Source organism: Equus asinus, chromosome 9 (genome assembly GCF_041296235.1).
Source record: "Equus asinus isolate D_3611 breed Donkey chromosome 9, EquAss-T2T_v2, whole genome shotgun sequence".
Taxonomy (NCBI): Eukaryota; Metazoa; Chordata; class Mammalia; order Perissodactyla; family Equidae; genus Equus; species Equus asinus.
In genome coordinates, this window is record NC_091798.1 from 95,600,858 (window position 1) to 95,620,847 (window position 19,990).

A 19,990-nucleotide genomic window follows, 5' to 3' on the forward strand; every position below is an offset into this window, starting at 1 on the left:
CTCATTAGCCTGAAGTCTGAGGTAAACCAGGCTCAGACACCAGATAAGACGACGACGGTGGTCTCAGATCCGCCCCACAGAGAAACACCAGTAACTACACAGGAAGCCTGAAAGCAACAGGTGTGGCAGGTGAGGGTGAAAGTTAACAGGACCTTTGCCCTCACTGCCTCATTCTCCCCTCAGGTAAGCCATCCCCTGTTGTCATGGTAACTGATAAAGGCAGGAATGTCGCCTTTCTCTCAGGGGCTTTACTGAGGTAGAACCTACTCCTCACACTGAGCTGCACCTGGGCTGGGCGCACTGTGGGGATCTGATGGGACCTCACACTGAGCTGCACCTGGGCTGGGCGCACTGTGGGGATCTGATGGGACCTCACACTGAGCTGCACCTGGGCTGGGCGCACTGTGGGGATCTGATGGGAGCCTCACACTGAGCTGCACCTGGACTGGGCGCACTGTGGGGATCTGATGGGAACCTCATGCTTCAGGCGGCCCTGAGTGCCGTGACTCTTGAAACCGACAGCCCTTTGTGGGGCCCTGGAAACTGTGTCTATGGAACTGTTAAGAGGGACAGTGGCTCCTTGAGGGCTACGGAGGGCCGCATGGCCTTGCACCACACTGTGCTGGGTGAGCTGCTATAAGGACTCCGCCTGGAGTGAGGACTTCCTGGGGCTGCCTCCTGGAAGCCTGCTCTGGTCTGTAGCCTCTGAGTAGACTGGTTCCAAGTGTGGCCACAGCAATCCTGTGACCCGGAATGTTTAGGCCTCAAAAGATCCCTGCTGGTCACAGACACAAACAATTTCAGGTGCATTAATTTTATAATTATATTCTGATTGTTTAGTTAAGCCAAAAAAGACCCCTTGGGTGGGTAGAGCAGTATATAATTTCATAGCTAGGATTCACTTCATCCTATGCTGAATTTACACATATACATAATTTTCCTTTTACACTAAAAACAAGTAAAAATAAATCACAGAGATTCTGTATTTAATTATAAAACAATGAAATTATCATATCAATTTAAGCATTATAAGTAACTTAAACACAATAATACATATGACTTTGAAAACGTAACTCAAAATAATAGTAAACTAACTAAATGAAGTCCTATTGAATTCCAGGCGTTTCTGGAACACAAACTTTTTTATTATTATTATTATTTTTTTAAAGATTTTATTTTTTCCTTTTTCTCCCCAAAGCCCCCCGGTACATAGTTGTGTATTCTTCGTTGTGGGTTCTTCTAGCTGTGGCATGTGGGACGCTGCCTCAGCGTGGTCTGATGAGCAGTGCCATGTCCGCGCCCAGGATTCGAACCAACGAAACACTGGGTCGCCTGCAGCGGAGCGCGCGAACTTAACCACTCGGCCACGGGGCCAGCCCCTGGAACACAAACTTTTAAATGCAATAAAATACTACATTTTCTTAGTAAAAAATTTCTTCAGTCAGATTTTCCTTCCAAACTGTTCCTCATGTTTTAATTGGCGTCTTTCCTAGAGTCATTTTCTTTACAACCACAGCGTGCTTTCCAGCACGCATATTGCGTGCGTGTGCGGGGGTCAAACACTCGCAGGAGCCGGCATGGTGTGCACGCAGCCAGGACAACAGTGCAGAGAGTCGTGCACGAGCACGTCGCAGTCCACGCAGAAGACATGCCGGCACACGGCGCAGACGTAGACCTGTGGGGGAGGGGCACACTCAAAAAGCGGCTCCGGACGTGAGCGCAGCTCAGCCGGAAGGCGTTCACGCGGCCGTCTCTGTATCGACTCCCCACCACTTTATTACTTCCAACGTCCTACAGATTCTCTAATCCAAGATGCCGCATTTTTTCCAAAAATATGACTCCTTAGAACTGACGGAATAACTTTGTTTTTGAGTCCTTAAAGTCTCTTCTATTACAAGACACGATTACTTCACTTTAAGAAACTATCTGGGGAAGACACATGGGCTTGAAATCAGTGCTAGTTTTGAATGCTTGGAGAGGTCATCTGACTAATTCAATTAAAAAGAGAAACAAAAACTTAACACAGATTTAGTTATTCCTAGAGAACGGCACCACAACTGAAAAAGTTATATTCTCCTTTTAACTAAACCATTAAGAAAAACGGCAAAAGACACCTTGTAAGACAAAGAAGAAAAACCCACCATTCTATCAGGATTACACACGTGGGTACTTGTGCCGTGGGGTAAAGCTCCCAGGGCAGCATCACACAGATTCAAATTCACTGAATCTGAAACAGCACAGAAGAGGGTGCGTTCCTAAAAATTATCGAATGATTCCAATGGTTCTAGTGAGGGTGACACTCCTGACGTCAGAGAAGCACGTCAAACTCAATAAATTGTTTTATGAAATGTGAGCACTGAATAAACAAGCAATCCTTCCAACTAATATTTTATACAGTTTATAAAGTATAGTTTAAAATATGGACAGGTAACTAAACTAATAAAAAACTAAAACCAGACAGGGATCTATCCTATTTGCTTCTTTATATAAGTTTATATATTCAAAGTGACCACCTTCAAAATTTTTAAAAATATTTCTCACTGGCACAATGGGGACTAAGCTTAGGTCTGTGGCCACCTTAAGTGGGAACTCAAAGTGAGTTCTCACAGAGCCTGAAGGACAGTTTGGAGAAAACACTTTCAAACCAAATGCGGGTCATCGTGCAGAGTGAAGGCCGTTTCAAGCACTAAGACAGCGGCATGGCAGTCAGCCGCAGAATCGCAAAAGCACCGCTGAAGCTCCTGTGCTCCACTCACCGGCCCCCGGGTCGCTCGCCTTCTGAGAACAAGCGATAGGAGCCTGGGCTTCAACAATCGACGGAAAACCTGTAACACTCTCCCTTCAGCATTTCCTACACAACACCTAACATTTACAAAGCACAGGGACTTACATGCTGGTCTTTCAGTTCCCCCTGACATCCATAACAAAATCTGAAAAACAAAGTTTAAGAATCATTTTGTTTAGAATTCACTCATTAAAATAGCTCAGCAAAATCTCAACAAGAATCCTTCAGTTAATAAATAATTATCTTTATACATGACTTTTAGGTGAAAGACAGGGTTAAGAGCACCAGCAATTTAAGAAAATTCCAGACTATATCCCAAGGTCATCTGACAGTCAGCCCCAAACCCTACGTGGAAAAAAACACTTTCTGTTATTTCCATCCAGGCTAACCAGGGCACGCCTTCTCCCTGGGATTCCGCGAGGGACCGAGCCCTGCGGAAAATGACTTAGGACTGTCTTTCACCTCCCAAAGACAGCAGACACCTGGTCCCATGCTAGACGGACAGGAGTTAATTTACTGAACGTAACAGATGCCTAAGGGATTCATTTTCAAGGAATAGTGTAGAGTTAGAAGTTCTCAAAACGTACTACAAAATGCATCAGTTCCCTGCCTCCCCCGCACCTCCGGATCCCCAGGGCACACGCTTTCAAACTCCTAGCTGTCTGAGCGTCACCTGGGCTCAGACGCTCTCCTGCTTTGTTCACAGGCATTAGCCATGAACTGCAGAAGACGAGAACTTAACTCTCTTTCAACCCTCCTGAACCAATCGCACACACATGCTTAACTAATGTCACTCCCAATTCTTTCTATGCACTTCGATCGTTTTGGACAGAATGATGTTACATGTTTATTTTATATGACTATATAAACATATTCAGCTCAGCCACGTAATACTTTTCCTCTGCAAAACATTTTTTCCTGAGTTAGTAACTGTATTGTTCTTCACAAGCTTAGTTTTCTGTGGGGCCCCAACCTTTCCCTGAGAAGCCTAAACATCCTCTGGTTACATTCACCACATCAGGAATTCTATAGTTTTTGTCCTCTTGGTGACACCGTCCCTGGAGCATTCTGACCTTCTCCAAACTAGGCTGGCCGTTCCCCACAGCTGACACCCACTGCCACTCTGGGATCTCTCCTCACCATCATCCTCGGGCTTTCCTTAGCCACTTCTCTGTCATTCATTCTCTTTCTCAGTTCCTTTGAATCCTCTCTCCCACAGCTTCCCCAGAAAGTCTCTGAGAACTTACAAGTCTGAAAATATCTTTACTCTACCCACATTTAATTGATAGCTTGGCTGGGCATATAATTTGGGTTGGTAACAATTTTTACTCTAAATTTTGAAGGAAACTGCTCCCAGATCCAGCATCCAGCTCATCACAAGGAGTGATGAGAAGTCAATTTTCATTCCAGATTATATGACCTAATTTTCCCTCTCCAGAATGTCCAGGGTTAGTATCTTGTTGTGTATTCTGAAATTTTACAACGACATACTTTATATATGTTAGGCACTCGACAGTCCCTTTCAATCTAGAAAGTTCTGTGCCTCAATAGTAGAAAATGAAACTATTTCTTTCCTACTCTTCATTTGACCTTTTCTTCATTTCTCTTATTATTCTGATCTTAGATCTTCTAGATAAATTCTCCAGTTTTATACCATGGATATAATCAGCAAATGCTACAAATCAGGGCTTGTTCCTTCTTTCTGGAGAGCTTATTTACCTGTATACCACCACTCTTACTATCCACAGTTGGGTTCAGGGAAACTAGTACATTTCTGGAGACCCGGATCTGTCTCATGATGAGTCATTTCATAACCAAGGCATTCTGCATCTCATTTTCTCTATTAGAAGTAATCTTGCCCAGGTTAACATGACTATCTTTTTTAATGTAGTAACAACGTATTCAAACATTCTGTTGTTAGTGCTGCCGAGTGGATCCCGACTCCTGGTAACCCTGTGGACAGCAGAACTGAGCCTTGCCCGGTCACTCTGCGTCATCCTCTCTCCTTCCGGTGCTCAATCAGACAATGTTCCTCTGCTATTCACAGGGCTCTCATGGCAATGTTTTCAGAAGTGGGTGGCCAAGTCCTCCTTGTCTGTCTTAGTCTGGAAGCTCTGCAGACCAGTCCACCATGGGTGACCCTGCTGGTATTTGAGATCCTGGTGGCACAGCTCTCAGCATCACAGCAGAAAACAGCCTCCACAGTGTGACCACCGGCAGACGGGTGGTGTGGCTCCCTTGCTGGGACATGAACCCAGGCCACAGTGGTGAGAGCGCCAGATCTTAACCACTAGACCACCAATTCAAACATTACTTTACCGCTTATAACAGATGTAAATTAACCAAAACTCATGTACCTTTCTCCATTATGTTCTTCTAGGGGAATTTCTTGAAAAGCATCCAAAGGAAATAAATGATGGTAAGATCGTGCCAAATGGGGAGCAGACACCAAAGTCAGACCTAACGCAGAAAGCAGAGATGTGTTTAATAGCCCAAACCTCATGAAGATGGCCGCTGAAACATCAAACGATATAACTCAGGCTAAGTATTTTCAAATCTTTTTTAGAACTGCAGATATTTATGTCTTCAGTTTATTACCCGTGGCCATAAAAGGAGATTCCAGGATGGAGTCTTGGTTCTGTCAATAAGTGTGTGACTTCTCCTTGTATATTTGCTTACTTGTAAATGAAATAAAATTACATAATTCTATTACTTCCATTCCTCATTGTCCTTACATATATTTATCTTATGAAGGTAAGAGCTGCAAAAACGTCTCCTAGATCGACTGCACTGCCCTTAAAGAACACACTTTGTTCAGAAAGAGAATCAGGAACCTCTTCTGGAACGCCACTCAACGAGAAAAGGAACCTACTTCTCTTCTCACAGATTAAACCCAGAAACACAGGCAGAGCTTAATACTTACATTATTTTAATAGCAATGTAAGAAAGAAGTTATTCAAGACTAATTTAGATAAGGAACAGCTGGTCTCTCACCACAGATTTTACATTCCACAGGCAGCTCACAGTACTTCGCCCGGCACTGGGGGCAGAAATAGCCTCCCAGCGTAAGTCCCGGCTCGGAGCTGCTATCCAGATGCCTGTGGGGGGAAGACAGAAGCACGTGAAGAGTCAGAGCAGAGGGACGTATGCGACCTGACGCTAGAACCCTGACAAGTTGTTTCATAGCTCACTTAGACGCTTTGTTCACTGTCTTTTTTTCTCTGCATTTTTGTTTTGAGTCGTTTCCATTAACGTCTTCGAGTTCACTGCCCTTTCCTCCTTCAGTGACCAACCTGCTATTAATCCCATCCAGTGTACTGTCATCTCGGACACTGTGTTCTTCATCTCTCTTCCATCTCTCTCCTGCTCATGTTCTCCTCTACTTTCCTGAACGTAAGGAGTCTATTCACAACGGCTGTTTTAGTGTTTTAACCTCTTGTCCCCTTATTCTATCAACTGTGTTACTTCTGGCTAGGTCTCTGTTCTACAATTTTTCTCCTTGTTATGGGTCACATTTTCCTACTCCTTTGCATGCCTGGTCATTTTTGATTGGCTGCCAGACACTGCGAATTTTGCTTTGTTTTGGGTGCTGGCTTTTTTTTGTATTCCCTTAAATACATTGGGGCTTTTTTTGGAATATATGTAAGTAACTGGGAAGCCATCTGCTCTGTTGGAGACTTCTTTGAAGCTTGTCAGGCTGCCCGGAACAGCTGTTAGTCTAGGGTGGATCAGGCTCCATCCCCCGGGGTGTTAAGAGGCCTGTCCACACTGACTGGTGGGAACGTGACCTGCTCCGGCCATGGGAGCTCAGGGACGGTTCTGGCCGTTCCTGTCCCATGGTTCTCCGCCGGCCTCTGGGAGTTCCCTCACAGGAAGGTGCGGCCCAGCACTCAGCCTCTGCAGCTCTGGAGAGCTCTCTGGGCAGCTCGTTACTCTCTAGACTCTCTCTGCAGAATTACGGTCATTTCAGCCTCCCCCAACTCTGAACTCCGTTTCTTTGAGGGAGAAGATGTCCAGGCTCTGTGTCGACCCCCCACCCCACACGGCAGCTGGGAGATGCTCCCCAGGCTGCGAGCTGCGTCACAGGGCCCACCTTGCCTGCCCACCTCTTTCAGAGATCGTCCCTGCACTGCCTGCTGCCAATGCCTGAAAACACGGTTTTGTGTATCCTGCCCGGTTTTCTGGCAGGAGGCAGGAGGGTAAATCAGTCCCTATTACACCTTTAACCATGCAGAGAGTAGTCTTATTTGTGACTTTTAAGAATCATTTTCTTAAATTTAGTTTTGTTTTATAATTATGTAAAATGTAAAGCTCTGAAGTTAAAACAAGGTATATTCAGGAAAACCCGGGGTCTAGCCCTTTGCCTTTCTCCACAGGCCGCCTCAGTAAACATCTTTTAGTTTTCACTTTTTATTTCCATTATGTTGTTATTATGAGGCAAACCCTCTCCTTAGGTGGTTGGCAGCATCCTGCCCACTTTTCTCCACCTCGCTGTCTTACTTACTCACACGTCTGAAGATGGCGCCACAGGAGTATAGAGAGAGTCCTCACTCCTTCTTACAGTACAGACAAAGCAATCTTTGACAAAAGTCATCACATTCTGAGCCCGTATTTTAAACTTATAACTGATAGGAAGAATTAAAAGTGCAGAAATAGTATCACTGACAGCTTCAAGGTTTCACTTACGCCATGCTGAAAGACGGTTTTGCATCTTGATCAGACAGAGAAGCAATTGTATGCTGAGGAAATCCTTCACAGAAGAAAAGAAGTTACTTTCTTTTTCCAGGAAAACGGCAAAATTATTCTAGGACTAGGAACCTAAAAATGCTCCTACCAGAAAGCCCACAAAGTTGCACAAAAGTTCTCTCTCCCGCCGTTTAGACGTGTTCATCACAGCTGGTCCAACGGACTGAAACTCCAGGTCATGAGACAAATTGAAAGTGGAGGGAACGGGGGAGAGCCGCCTGTACACCCGCCCCCATCTGAAGGTCACATTCATATTTTCTAATTTAGCAACAGTTAACACACACTGCTCTTTAAAAAGAAGGTGTCTGTAATTTTTAAATAGTTTCTAACACAACGGAGGAGTCTATTCAGAGGCTGCCTTCACTTTATGTAAGAATATACTTCCATGTTTAAAATTTTGGAACCCCCAAATCCATGTAGTGTTTCTATTTACATTTTTAAATTATGAAAATAAGGCCAAGGAAAGCAGAAACCATCAAAACTAGAGAGATTAGATTACATAAAAATTTAAAATCTATCTGCACATCAAAACAAATTAAAGCAAAAGTAAATGACCAACTGAAAAAACATTCACAAGAGGTGACTGAAAACGGGTGGACATTCCTAAATGGCTCTAACAAATCAACCTGAAGAATAAACTATTATAAGTTTAAATCACAACTTTAAAATGGGCTAAGAAAATGTATCAGTAAATCAAAGAAGACTAGCCAACATAATATCTAAATGTAGAGTGTGCTTCATCTGTATCTATCAGCCCTTGCGACATAAGGAGACAGACGCCGATATCAGTCTATGGATGAGCAAAGAGGCTGACCAGGACTATAAACGGCCAAAAACAAGGAAGAAAAGCATTCCTCTGACAGTTAAAAAATGCACATCAAACAAGGAGCTTCCTTTTATATTTAAAAAGTTATGCCTTTTTCAATTATAAACATACAAAATTTTCAGAAAATAGAGGAAAATAAAATTTTTTTTAAATGATGCAAACCCCATCATTCTTGTCCTCCAGGAAGAAAGCACCTTCGTCAGTGTCACATGCCCTCCACAACTGGCTGTCTTTGCACACTTTGCATCACGCAGCTTTGACCAAACAGCACATACGATTTTGTAGCTTATCTTTTAAATTTCTTAATACAACAAGGATTTTTCTATAAACCCAGTTCATTATACCTTTACAGCCTTACAAACGAAAGAAAGTCAGTAGTGTTCTCTGAGGGAGAGCTACAGTGGTTTTCATTTATTTTTACTTCTCTGTATTTTCCAAAATTGCTTCAACAACATAATTTTCTCTAATTATAAAACATTTGAGTTAAAAAAAGAAATTCTTAAACATTTAAATAACTTGTGCAAATGAAGATACAAAGTCTGATTTGAGCTAAAACATATTTTTAAAATGCCTATTTTAAAATAACACAAAATAAACACTTACCCATACGAATAAGCGAGCATTCAGAATTTGAGCTGGCAGGAGGGGGACTAACGTGATGTGTTAGCAATTCTTTGTAATGGCTTTCATCTAAAATAACATGGTATGTGCCTAACAAGACGAAAAATAAAAGAAAAAGAAAATCAGCTTTCCAGACTTAAGAACAAATTACAATTTCTATGCAATTCTGTAAAAGTTTTACCATCTGAAAACGTACATTTTCAAAATAAATATTAGAGTTAAAATATCATTCTTCAAACACTTCTATGAATAACTATAATTACAATTTAATTAAAGTCAAGTTGTAAGATCTTTAGAAAATATTACGTATAGTGAAATTTGTAGCTTTTCAAGGGTTTTATTGCTTCCTCTAAACACTGACATAACTACTGAGAATTCCTTGCATTTTGAGATGCTACCTTACAGAATCAATGATATATTTAAGATGACTACCCATATTTTGGACTTCAGGACATACACTGATTTAAGTCTAGTAAAAACAGATGAAAACCGTAATTTAATGAACAAATTGTTACGTCTTACATAGTAATGATGAATAAACACTGAAGATTCCAGACACATACCACCAGTTTCACGAGCAAGCACGGTGCAGACCCGAACCTCGGCAGACAATCCAATCACAGACACGCGAATTTTAGCTGCCTTTAGCGTCTTCACGAAATCCACGTAAACAAAGCGTTTCAGGGAAGGAAAAAAACAATGAAGAATTAGTGTGTTTGAAAAAAGGACAGAATGCTCTGAAAACTAGTAACAAGTTCACTACGGAATTCTCTTTAGTTTGTCACTTTCACTTTGACTACAGAGGAACTGCTGGCCCTACCTTGATGAGGTCATAGATGTCAGACGGGTCGCAGGTTGTGAGGCTGCTGAAGATGATCAGGACTTCTCGACTCGTGTGGCCGGGCATGTGTCTAAGGAAGGGCAAATGCACCCCAATTGTGTAAAGCAAATTACACTAACGAACCGCCTCCCCAGTAAGAACAGCACACACAGCTCACACAGTTAGACTACACAACATCTCACCTGTTTCAACAGTACAAAGGAATGAATTGTGAGTATATTCCTAATACCTTAATGTGAATTTTTCTAAAGTTAGCTACACACTTAAAAAAAAAATTCATCGATTCATTCCATAAATATTTACTGAATCCTCTTTTAAGTTCTGGGGACAGAGTGATAAGCAAGACTGATGAGGCCCTCACACTGTGAAGCTCACGTGGCAGCAGATTTGTTCCACACCAAGTCTATGGTGCACCCTGGCAAGTGTGACACCACCACCTGGATCCACCTCGAGGTGGACCCGCGCGGCCTGGCAATAGTAACCATCTTCCTTTTTCAAGACTCTAATTTAACCACATGGTGATTCAGAGTCAAAACAGTCATAAACATTAATTTTTGTGCACCATTCAATTAAATGAGGGCGTACGGGATTTTATCATGTGATGAGCTGTTTTCCCCCACATTAAAGAGAGATTTGTATGCTTTTTGGGGCAATCCTATCAGTTATTTACAGCTTTCCCACTATAGCTTCACTGGCAGGCTGGCGGCTTTCACTGTGGAGGCTGCTTTCGTGCCTCCTTTTACGAGTTCTACCTCCTCATCTCCTTCAAAACCAGAACAATACCTAAAGGTGTAAGTATCGGAGGCAGGACAGACTACCCGGGGATAGAACAGACGAGCCTTAACCATAGGGAATACTTCCTTTGGGGTCTTAGCTGTATTCCACATAAAGTTAAACTTCCTGGGCAAGTGTGCTGTTAATTTTCAGATGTATCACAAAATAAGTTAATAACAGTCAATAAGTGTACAACAAACTCACAATTATTACATGACATTAAATTCCATATACAATCAATTTCCAATAAAATGTTTACTCATCAACATATTTCTTTTGTACTAATACCGCTACAGTTTTAATGATATTTTTCTAAAACTTTTAAGGCTGTACCCCACCAACTAAAATGTAAAATAAAAATCAGTAACCAACACCATACTAAACATCATAAATGACATTACACATTTCTCTCAGTAACGTTTTCATCATAGTTGAGTTTATGGAGATACCTATTAACACATGATCATTTCAACTTAACTCATTCAAAAAACTTTGAAACCAATGAGAAATAATGAACGTGAAATACTAACTTCAGAGTCTGCATAGCCATGCTCAAGGAGTTATAAAGAGACGGCTCTCCATGGCACGTCATAGCCACGGCTTTCTTCAGAGACGTTATGTGTTTCCTCGGGTTCCCTAAAACAGAAATGGAATAATCCACTTTAAATAAAATTCTATATATACATACAGAACAGAAATTCATGTTTCTCCCAAAATTTACAGGTCTATGATATTAAAGAACAAAATCCCTTCAATTTACATTTTTGGTAAGTTGCACTTTTATCAGAAATGTTTGTTACATAAAGTCTCATTTCATACTGAAAAAGAGAACACAACCTATCTTTTATCTATTAGCACACTTTTAAGTAATATTAACTTAGAGCACATAACCTTTTATGTTTTAACATTTCCCTATTTCCCCATTATTTTCACATTTTAACACCTCTGAAGTCAGGATGTGTCCGACAATCCCCGGCAGGCAAGCAGTGGTGGACACAGCCGTCACTGTCTGCTCGCGAGCCAACCTACGAATGGCTACTGACATGCTGTGGCTTCCAGTGCATTATGTACACTGTTTGCGCCATTCATGTTGAGTTCAACTGCAATTTAAAGTGCTTTCAGAAATGCTATTAATAAAAAAGGTTATATTTTTATGTAGAAAGGCACGGAGCAGAGCAGCGAGGTATAAATTTGTTATTAGTGGCAATTCCTATTTTCCTTTGGGGTAAAAAAAATGAGAGCTTCACAAGACCTAAGAAAGGAGAATTTCCACAAATAGACAAAGTGTGTTATCTGCTGACTGAATAACATCTGAAAAGATTGTCCACCTCACGTCAAGTAAACAAATGAAGGGAGGAGAAACCACTGAGTTGTTTCTAACAGTTGACAGACACGCCAAATGACCAAAAAGCTGGTGTGAACAAGCCCCAGATCATGTGACATGGCATCAAAGTTTAACTGCTGGTGTTTCCTTCTCGATGGCTCATAAAATAAAGGTATCTTACAAATGAGGGAATCTGACATTCAGTGAAATATGGTATTCTTCAGACACTTTCTCCCATTCAACACTGTCTTCATATTAATTAATGATAATCAAAACATCTTTAATTGATTGTCTCATATAGCACAGTTCATCAAACTACCTCTATAGTGTTGAACATTTATTTCCTTAATGTTGAACATTATTTCCCTATCAAATTAACTTAACATTTAACTTACTAATATTGTCACATTAAACATACCATTGCAAAGAGCATATCTGTAAAGCAATGCTTTTTTAAATTTTTTCACAATATTTCCTAAGTATAATTCCAAGAAACAACCATTTTTACGGCTCTTTTCCCAACAATGTTAAACTAATTAACCAGACTATCAGCACTACACATACCAGTTTCTCCACGGTTCAGCAAGCAATATACTGCTTTTGGAACTTTACTTTGCTCATTTAAAATATATACAATAAAACGTTGCTGAGTGGTTTTGTTTTTGATTACTTGTTTGGCTAAACTTTTTTTTTTTTTTTTTTTTTGCTGAGGAAGATTCCCCCTGAGCTAACATCGTGCCAATCTTCCTTTATCTTACAGTACGTGGGCTGCCACCACAGCATGGCCACTAACAGAGCGGTGTAGGTCTGAGCCCAGGAACCAAACCCAGGCAGCCAAAGTGGAGCATGCTGAACTTAACTGCTAGGCCACTGGGGTTGGCCCTAAACTTTCTTCTTCAATAGTTATTTCACTTTTTATTCTAGTATGAATTATCTGTCTTGTCTATTCATCTTCTTGGAACTTCTTAGTGTTCTTATTTATCTGAATAAGTTCTAAAGTAGTAACCATCCGCCATATTTAATACATGTTGCATTTACTCATGGCATCATAAAATTTTAGAAATGAGAAATGTCTTAGTCAAATCACTCATAAGTGAGAAACACATGTAACAAGCTAAATGATTGGCCCACAGACATGGCCCACCCAACGGGAGGTCCAGCACTCGCTTATCTCCGGGCTCTCTATCCACTTGTGTCTCTACCACACCACACAACACACGTGTTTCATCTCCCACTGTGTTGTGAGCATAGGGAAAAAGCATCCATCACTGTTGGCGAGGTTTACAGCGTGACTCTGACCAGAGGGAGAGAGGGCACCTTCAAGAGGCCTGTCAGCATCTCCAGAAGCTTTTCCTTCTCTACACATGACTTCCCCAGGACCAAGAGAAAACCACCATTAATTGAGGGGGGAGGGGTGGCCCTACATCCTTTCCTTGGGGAACCATCCTCCCCCCACTGTCTAACAGTCCAGCTTAGACCACGTGGTTCAGGGGAAGCTCATCCTGCTCCCATCCGGCTCCAGGCACAGACATGCCATCCAGGCTACCAACAAAACACTTCAGCTCCCCGGCCACTCGGACTGCTCATGGACGGGCAGACGATCAGCAGGGTCACGAAGAGTCCCCACTGAGACCTGTGCTGAAGCTACAGGCTACGAGGGACCCGTAAGCCTGGGGCTATGAACAGGCATGGTTTCACCTCCCAGAAAGCCTACGAGAGCATGAAGCCAGACAGAGCCAGGACCCTGGAAACAACTGTACGTGAAATCAGCCACCTTCGAACATGAGCCAAGAATTTCACTCTGCGCTTACGCTATCTTGAGATTTTTTGGGGGGTTGCTTACAATTGAGTTTCTTGGATCACTGCAGGCTAACAGACATTTCACTCCCTACTGCCAGAGTGAAAAACTATTAATGATGAAAGCATGTCACTTCTCTCGTGTGCTCTGGTGGGGAGGAAGGGTTGAGAGCCACATTTAAGGGATAGTGTGTTTCACAGAAAACAGAATTAGTGATGTAAATTTGTAACAGAACATATCAAAGCAAATAAAACCTGACATTATTATCTTCTAAGAGAATAAAATTCAGTTAGGCATGTCACGCAAGCAGAAAAATTGAATCATTAACAACTACAATTCAATTTTCATTTGAAATACTCTGCTCTTTAGAGGTTTAACTTTTAAAAAAATTAATTTTAAGATTAAGTGGATTTTCTGAATGGTTACAATAATTTTATCTTAATACTCTGGGGACAAGAATGTACAGATCTTAAAAACACATCTACATCCACTGCGACACTATTCGCCAGTGTGCAGAGCTCCATGTAAAGAGCTCATCTCAGACACCGAGGGTCTGACGGAGGGCTTATGAAGGGCCCACCCAAGGCAGGCGGGCAGGCTCTATTCCACTTCCTAGGTGACCGCAGGAACAGGGCACGAGTTGCGTAAATGCAGCCGAGGCCCCGAGTCCTGGAAGGGTGGTTATGCGTACCTGAGAGTTCTGTCAGCTTTTCAGCTCTTTTACTCTTCGTTATAATTATTCCAATCTCCAAAGAAAAACAAAAATGATCATTAATTTAACGAATTATTTCTTCTTGATAAGAATGTACATAACTAAAATAAATTCGTAATTTCAAAGGAATAAGTAACGTGAGAAACTTGTTCTCACGAAGCTTTTGACATAAATCGAGCTATGAGTTCACTGTACGTTATTTAACCTCTAGAGTTATATTGCTTTTCATTAATAATTGTACCAGAAACTGGTACACGATCTGGACCATTTAATAATTCATAGAACGTATGCCAAATATTTTAAAAATAAATCACACTTGCAGTCATATCAGGAATCCAATTCTGAATTCCACTGCTTATATACATACCTGACTAATAGGATTTTGATCAAAATATTCCTCTACGAAGTATTCCAACAACTGTTTAAAGAAAACAAAGCGGAAATACTAAGGGCAAAATAACAACCACAGAGAACACGTCTTGTGAAACCTGTTTATCAAAGCATTGCTTCTCATGATTTTTTTTTCTTGAGGAAGACTGGCCCTGAGCTAACAGCCATGCCCATCTTCTATTTTATATGTGGGATGCCCGCCACAGCATGGCTTGATGAGCGGTGCCATGTCCGCACCTGAGATGCGAACTGGCGAATCCTGAGGAGCTCAAGTGGAGTGCACAAACTTAATCACTACACCACCAGGCTGGCCCCTTTCTCATGATTTTTAAGCTTTCAGATTTAAAAAAAATGTTTAGTAGTAAAAATACTAAATAAATAAAAATAATAAATTTTAAAATATTAAATAAGTAAAAATCAAAATATTAAATAAACCTGAATTTGAAGTGGTAAGTGACGAGACAGGTTTGAGTGGGCCTTAAAAGATGGAGCCATCTGGACACGTAAGACAGAAGCGACTAAACAGGAAAAGATCCACTGCAGACAGAGACGGGAGCGCGAGCAGAACTGAGGACCAGCTCTGATAAACCAGGAGGAACCTGCGTGTCTACAGGCTGAGGACACCGAGCCAAGGAAGTCAAAGGAGAACGAGATTCAACAGCGGGAAGGGACAACCGACAAAGCGAGATCCCGACTCGGGTGGAAGGCGGAAACCACGGACTTAAGTAACCAGCTATTCGTCACCATTCCCCTCGGGGACCGCTAGCACTTCTCCTCAGCTGTAGTTTGCATTCACTCAGAAAACAGAAGAAAGCATTCCCTGAGAATTCAGTGTCCTTCCCCCACTGACAGTAAATTAGAATGACTCTACTGTACCTTTAAAGTACACGTCAGTCTATTTGGCTTTAAATCTTGGTCTTCCATTGTTCTCGATCCATCTACTACCACATAAAGATGGCGCATCTACAAACAAAAACACAAATAAGGACAACTTTCTTTTTCTTTTTTTTTTTTGTTGACGAAGATTGCCCCTGAGCTAACATCCATGCCAATGTTCCTCTATTTTTTAGATGTGGGCCGCCAGCAGAGCATGGCCACTAAGAGAGTGGTGTAGGTCCATGCCCGGGATCTAATCCCAGGCCACTGAAGGGGAGCACGCTGAACTTAACCACTGGGCCACCAGGGCTGGCCCCAGGACAATTTTCAAATATATTTTTACCACGAAGTAAAAATGGCATTTAATATTCACACATTCTACACATGTATTTTTAATATATTCTTCTATTTATTTTTTTAAAGATTGGCACCTGAGCTAACAACTGTTGCCAATCTTTTTTTTCCCCCCCCAAATCCCCCCCAGTACATAGTTGTATATTTTAATTGTGGGTCTTTCTAGTTGTGGCATGTGGGATGCCGCCTCAGCGTGGCCTAATGAGTGGTGCCACGTCCGCGCCCAGGATCCAAACCAGCGAAACCCTGGGCCACTGAAGCAGAGCACGCGAACTTAACCACTCGGCCATGGGGCTGGCTCCTAAGATACTCTTTTAAAAGGTTTGTTGTTTCACTCTTATTTATTCTATCAAGCCAGAATGTTTCTTCAACCCAAACTAGTTCTGTACCAGTAAAGGAAAAAAGAACAACATACCATTCCAAGTCGAACTTGTCCATGGTGCTCAAATACTCTGTTAAAATTATGCAAATATTTTAATGGAATACCACATACTACCCGAAAAAATCAGTACAACCATTGAACTAACCTGCATTTTTTAGGGAAGTTCAATTATTAACTTATGGGATCCACATAATGACAGGCGTTTTGGAAGTCCCTGGAGACCCACTGCCCTGCTGAGCCTCTGGGTGCTGGCTCTCCCCATTCAGAGGCTACAGGTCAGTTTCCCGGAAACGCAGCTGAACGCAGTCCTGAGCAGTGGGTACAGGGGCACCCCAGGCTTAAAGCAATGTATTTTACTTTTTGTAACACACTTACAAAAAGTTCACATACCTTTTTCTCTTTGCTTTAAAGAGAATATCTTCTATTGTAGCTTTAAGTGACCCTGATTCATCTTCTTTAAGAATCTCCCTATAAGCAATAATTACTCGTTTGAGAGATAAGCTAAAAGTTTATTAACCCAAAAGAATGAAAACATATGTCCACACAAAGAATTGGACGTGAATGTTCACAGCTGCAGTGTTCATAACAGCCAAAAACTGTAAACAATCTAAATGCCCACCAACTGGTGAATGGATGAATAAAAACGTGGTATAACCATGTAAGAGAAAGCTCTATTCAGCAATAAAAGGAATGAACACTGATGCACGCTATAACATGGCTGAGCCTTGAAAAGTGCATGTTAAGTGAAAGAAGCCCGACACAACTGACCACATATTACATGATTACATTAAACCATGTGTCCAGAAAGGGCAGAGACAGAAAGTAGATGAATGGTTGCCCAGGGCTGGACAATGGAATTAGTCGTAAATGGGCATGACGGATCTTATTGGGGTCACAAAAACGTTCTAAAACTGATTTATGGTGATGACTGCACAACTCAGTAAATCTAAAAATCACTAAATTATAAATTGAAACAGGTGAATTTTAACATGTGTAAAATATACTTCAATAAAAAGCTGTAAAAAAAAAAGACAATGCCCAAAAGAGAAGAGAGTAATAACGCCTTGCTCACCATGTTCTTTCATAACCTCCTTCCCATCGCTTAGTTCTTTCAGGTTCCTCATCCATTTTTTTCTTAAATGTATTATATTATTCAACATCCTGTAAAAATCATTAGATTGTGAATTTTCTAAAGATGTTTGACACCAAATGTATACAATCAAATTTGAAAAGTAAAGAGAGAGAAGTGAACATACAAAGTAAAAAACTCAGACTACAAGGCCATCTTATTCTTTGCAGCTTATTTAGTAATTGTTGGATGAAAATACAAAATCCTCATGGAACTCATTTTTCCATCAAGAAAGAATATGAATGTTTATGCGCAAATATGGCACCAACAGAAATAAGCATCTTTTTATAATTACAAAAAACCAAAAATACATTATAAATGTGTCCTAGGACAGGACCACAGAATTATGGGAAGTGGGTACGGGCACAGAAAACAAGATCAGCCACAAGGGACGATTGTTAGAGCTGAGTGACAGACGCATGGTGATTCATTGTACCACCTCTCCACCTTTGTGTCTGTGTGGACTTTCTCACAATCAACGTTTTAAAATGAAGTTTATTATTATTTATTAGTGGTAAATGCTCGTGGCTCAGAATTCAAAAAAAGGACATAATATTAAACTTATACTTTGATCTCAACTACCAAAGGATAAAGGAAATACTTAGTAATTCAATAAATAGGACAAATGGTTCATCGGGATGATAGGATTAAAGATGACTGGCTTTTTGCTTCTTTATTCTTTTCTGTATTTTCCTATTTTCAATATGAACATGTATTTTTTAATAATCAGGGATAAAACGTGCTGGGGGGAACCGACTAACCATAACCAAGCAATAAACATCCCCCCCCCACGCTCCACTCTCAGCTTCCTTCCTCCGTAAAGGAACCCTAAGTGCCAAGACCACAAGGACAGAAGAAACCCCACCCCGGGGGGCGAAGACTAACTGTGATGAGGACCAGAACCAAGACCTGACCCTCCATTACACATTGCTGCTATAGATTTACAGATTTACAGATCTAAAGAACTGACCTATGAATGGACTCCCGGAATTCAAACCCACTGATAAGAGGGACATGGCTTTCCCTGCATCGCAGCTCCCCGCGGCCCCGCTGTCCCGGGTCACCGGCTCAAGTCCGGCGTGTCACTAAGACACCAAGCCCGGGGCTGGAGACCCCGATGCGGGGAGCCGGTGACCCGCTCCAGCAACCCGCAGCAGCAGAAGGGGCTTAACCCTAACGCCCGCGCTATTCCCCACGCCGACCGCGCTGGCGCCCGCGGGCTCACGACGCGTGCGGCGACACGGCGGCCACCCCGGACGCCTGACCCTCCAGGCAGGCGGCCTCTGTCTCCTGCGCAAGCCGGGCATCACCGCGCGGCCGGCTCTCAGGCTCGGGTCCCCGCGCGGGGCCACCGCCCCCCGCACGTGCACGCGCCCACCCCGCCTAGAGGCCCCTCGCCGTGCGCCCCGCGGGCACCGGGGACTCGCGGGCCCAGGCGGCCGGGTCTCCGGGCGACAGCTACGGCGGGGACAGCCGCGGGGCAAAGGGAGCGAGCCGCGCTCGGCCTGAGGGACGGCAGCAGGCGGCCCCACGCAGCGCCCGCCCCCCGACGCCCGTCTCCCGCCGCCGCAGCCGCGGGAACCGCCCGCGCACTCACCAGGCCCGCCGGAAGCCGCTCCGCCCGGAAGTTCCGCCAACCCTCTCTGAGGGCGCCGCCCAAGTCCTTCCGCCGTGCGCGGGGCGGGGGCCCGCGCAAACGTTCCGGCGGCCGCGCGGAGCTGACTCGGGGACTGCCGGCGACCGTGGTGTCCGGCTTCCCGCGCCGAGAAGGAGGGGGGCGCTGCAGCCTGCTCCCCGCCCCACCTGCGCCCCTCCGCGGCCCGCGCCTCCACCTTCTCGGGGGTCCTGCCCCAAAATCACAGAGGAGCCATGCTGCGCGGGGGTGCAAAGATCAGACCTGGGTTTGAAACCGGGCTCTGCCTCTAAGCGAGTAACACCCAAGTCTCAGCTATGAAATGTGGGCCACCTGCCCTACAGCGCTCACCATCAGTGGCGGCTCCGCAGCCAGCCCCTCATTTCTCCCCAGAAGACGGGGTCCCCCTTAGTTTGCACCTTGTCGGCGAGAGGGAGGGGAGGGAGACGGGCATCGCTGATGTCTTCCTCCCGGCCTCCCCGCCTCCGTGACTCCTGCGGAGGCTCACGCAAACTCCACGCTTTCTCCTTTCCCTTCCACCCTCCCTTCCATCCACAAACTCCACACTTCCTTTTTCCTCCGTTCTGATTGGCCGTTCTGTTAGAGGGATGCGTTCCTATAGGACAGCCGCAACCCCAAGCCCCGAACGTCTTGCTTAATGCTTACTAGCAGTCTGGGAGAAAAAAAAAATTTCAACGGAAAACCAGGAAAAGGACAGTGGACTCCCCAATAAAATTAAATTGAAGCGTATTTGTGGAGAGGCTAAATCATTCAAGCTTTTCCCACCTGTGAAGTTTAC

General features: G+C 43.2%; 1 protein-coding gene across 4 annotated transcripts; it reads right to left on the minus strand.

Annotated features, from left to right (window-relative positions):
• Positions 1-801: 801 nt before the first annotated feature.
• GTF2H2 (general transcription factor IIH subunit 2) lies at positions 802-19,777 on the minus strand. 4 transcript variants are annotated; one of them, XM_014851922.3, is made up of 17 exons: positions 19,543-19,777; positions 19,156-19,430; positions 17,502-17,590; positions 16,820-16,897; positions 16,463-16,499; positions 15,694-15,780; positions 14,795-14,845; positions 14,407-14,461; positions 11,124-11,229; positions 9,799-9,889; positions 9,542-9,629; positions 8,961-9,068; positions 7,472-7,535; positions 5,780-5,883; positions 5,143-5,245; positions 2,891-2,930; positions 802-1,675 (listed from the first exon to the last, which is right to left on the minus strand). In XM_014851922.3, the coding sequence occupies exons 3-17, from the start codon at positions 17,555-17,557 to the stop codon at positions 1,556-1,558; spliced, it is 1,188 nt and encodes a 395-aa protein (XP_014707408.1). In that variant the 5' UTR covers positions 17,558-17,590; positions 19,156-19,430; positions 19,543-19,777; the 3' UTR covers positions 802-1,555. The 4 variants fall into 4 exon arrangements, with proteins under 4 accessions (XP_014707408.1, XP_044633996.1, XP_014707409.1 ...); XM_044778061.2 differs by having other exon boundaries at positions 19,156-19,767; XM_014851923.3 differs by lacking the exon at positions 19,156-19,430 and having other exon boundaries at positions 19,543-19,754.
• Positions 19,778-19,990: the final 213 nt, after the last annotated feature.

Coding starts and splice junctions, on each gene's coding strand:
- GTF2H2 (XM_014851922.3), bottom strand. CDS start 17,557: ATGGATGAGGAACCTGAAAGAACTAAGCGATGGGAAGGAGGTTATGAA. Junction 9,890..11,123: donor ATGGCTATGCAGACTCTGAA/GTTAGTATTTCA, acceptor GCCCTTCCTTAG/ACACATGCCCGGCCACACGA. Junction 7,536..8,960: donor ATGCTCGCTTATTCGTATGG/GTAAGTGTTTAT, acceptor TCTTCTGTGAAG/GATTTCCTCAGCATACAATT.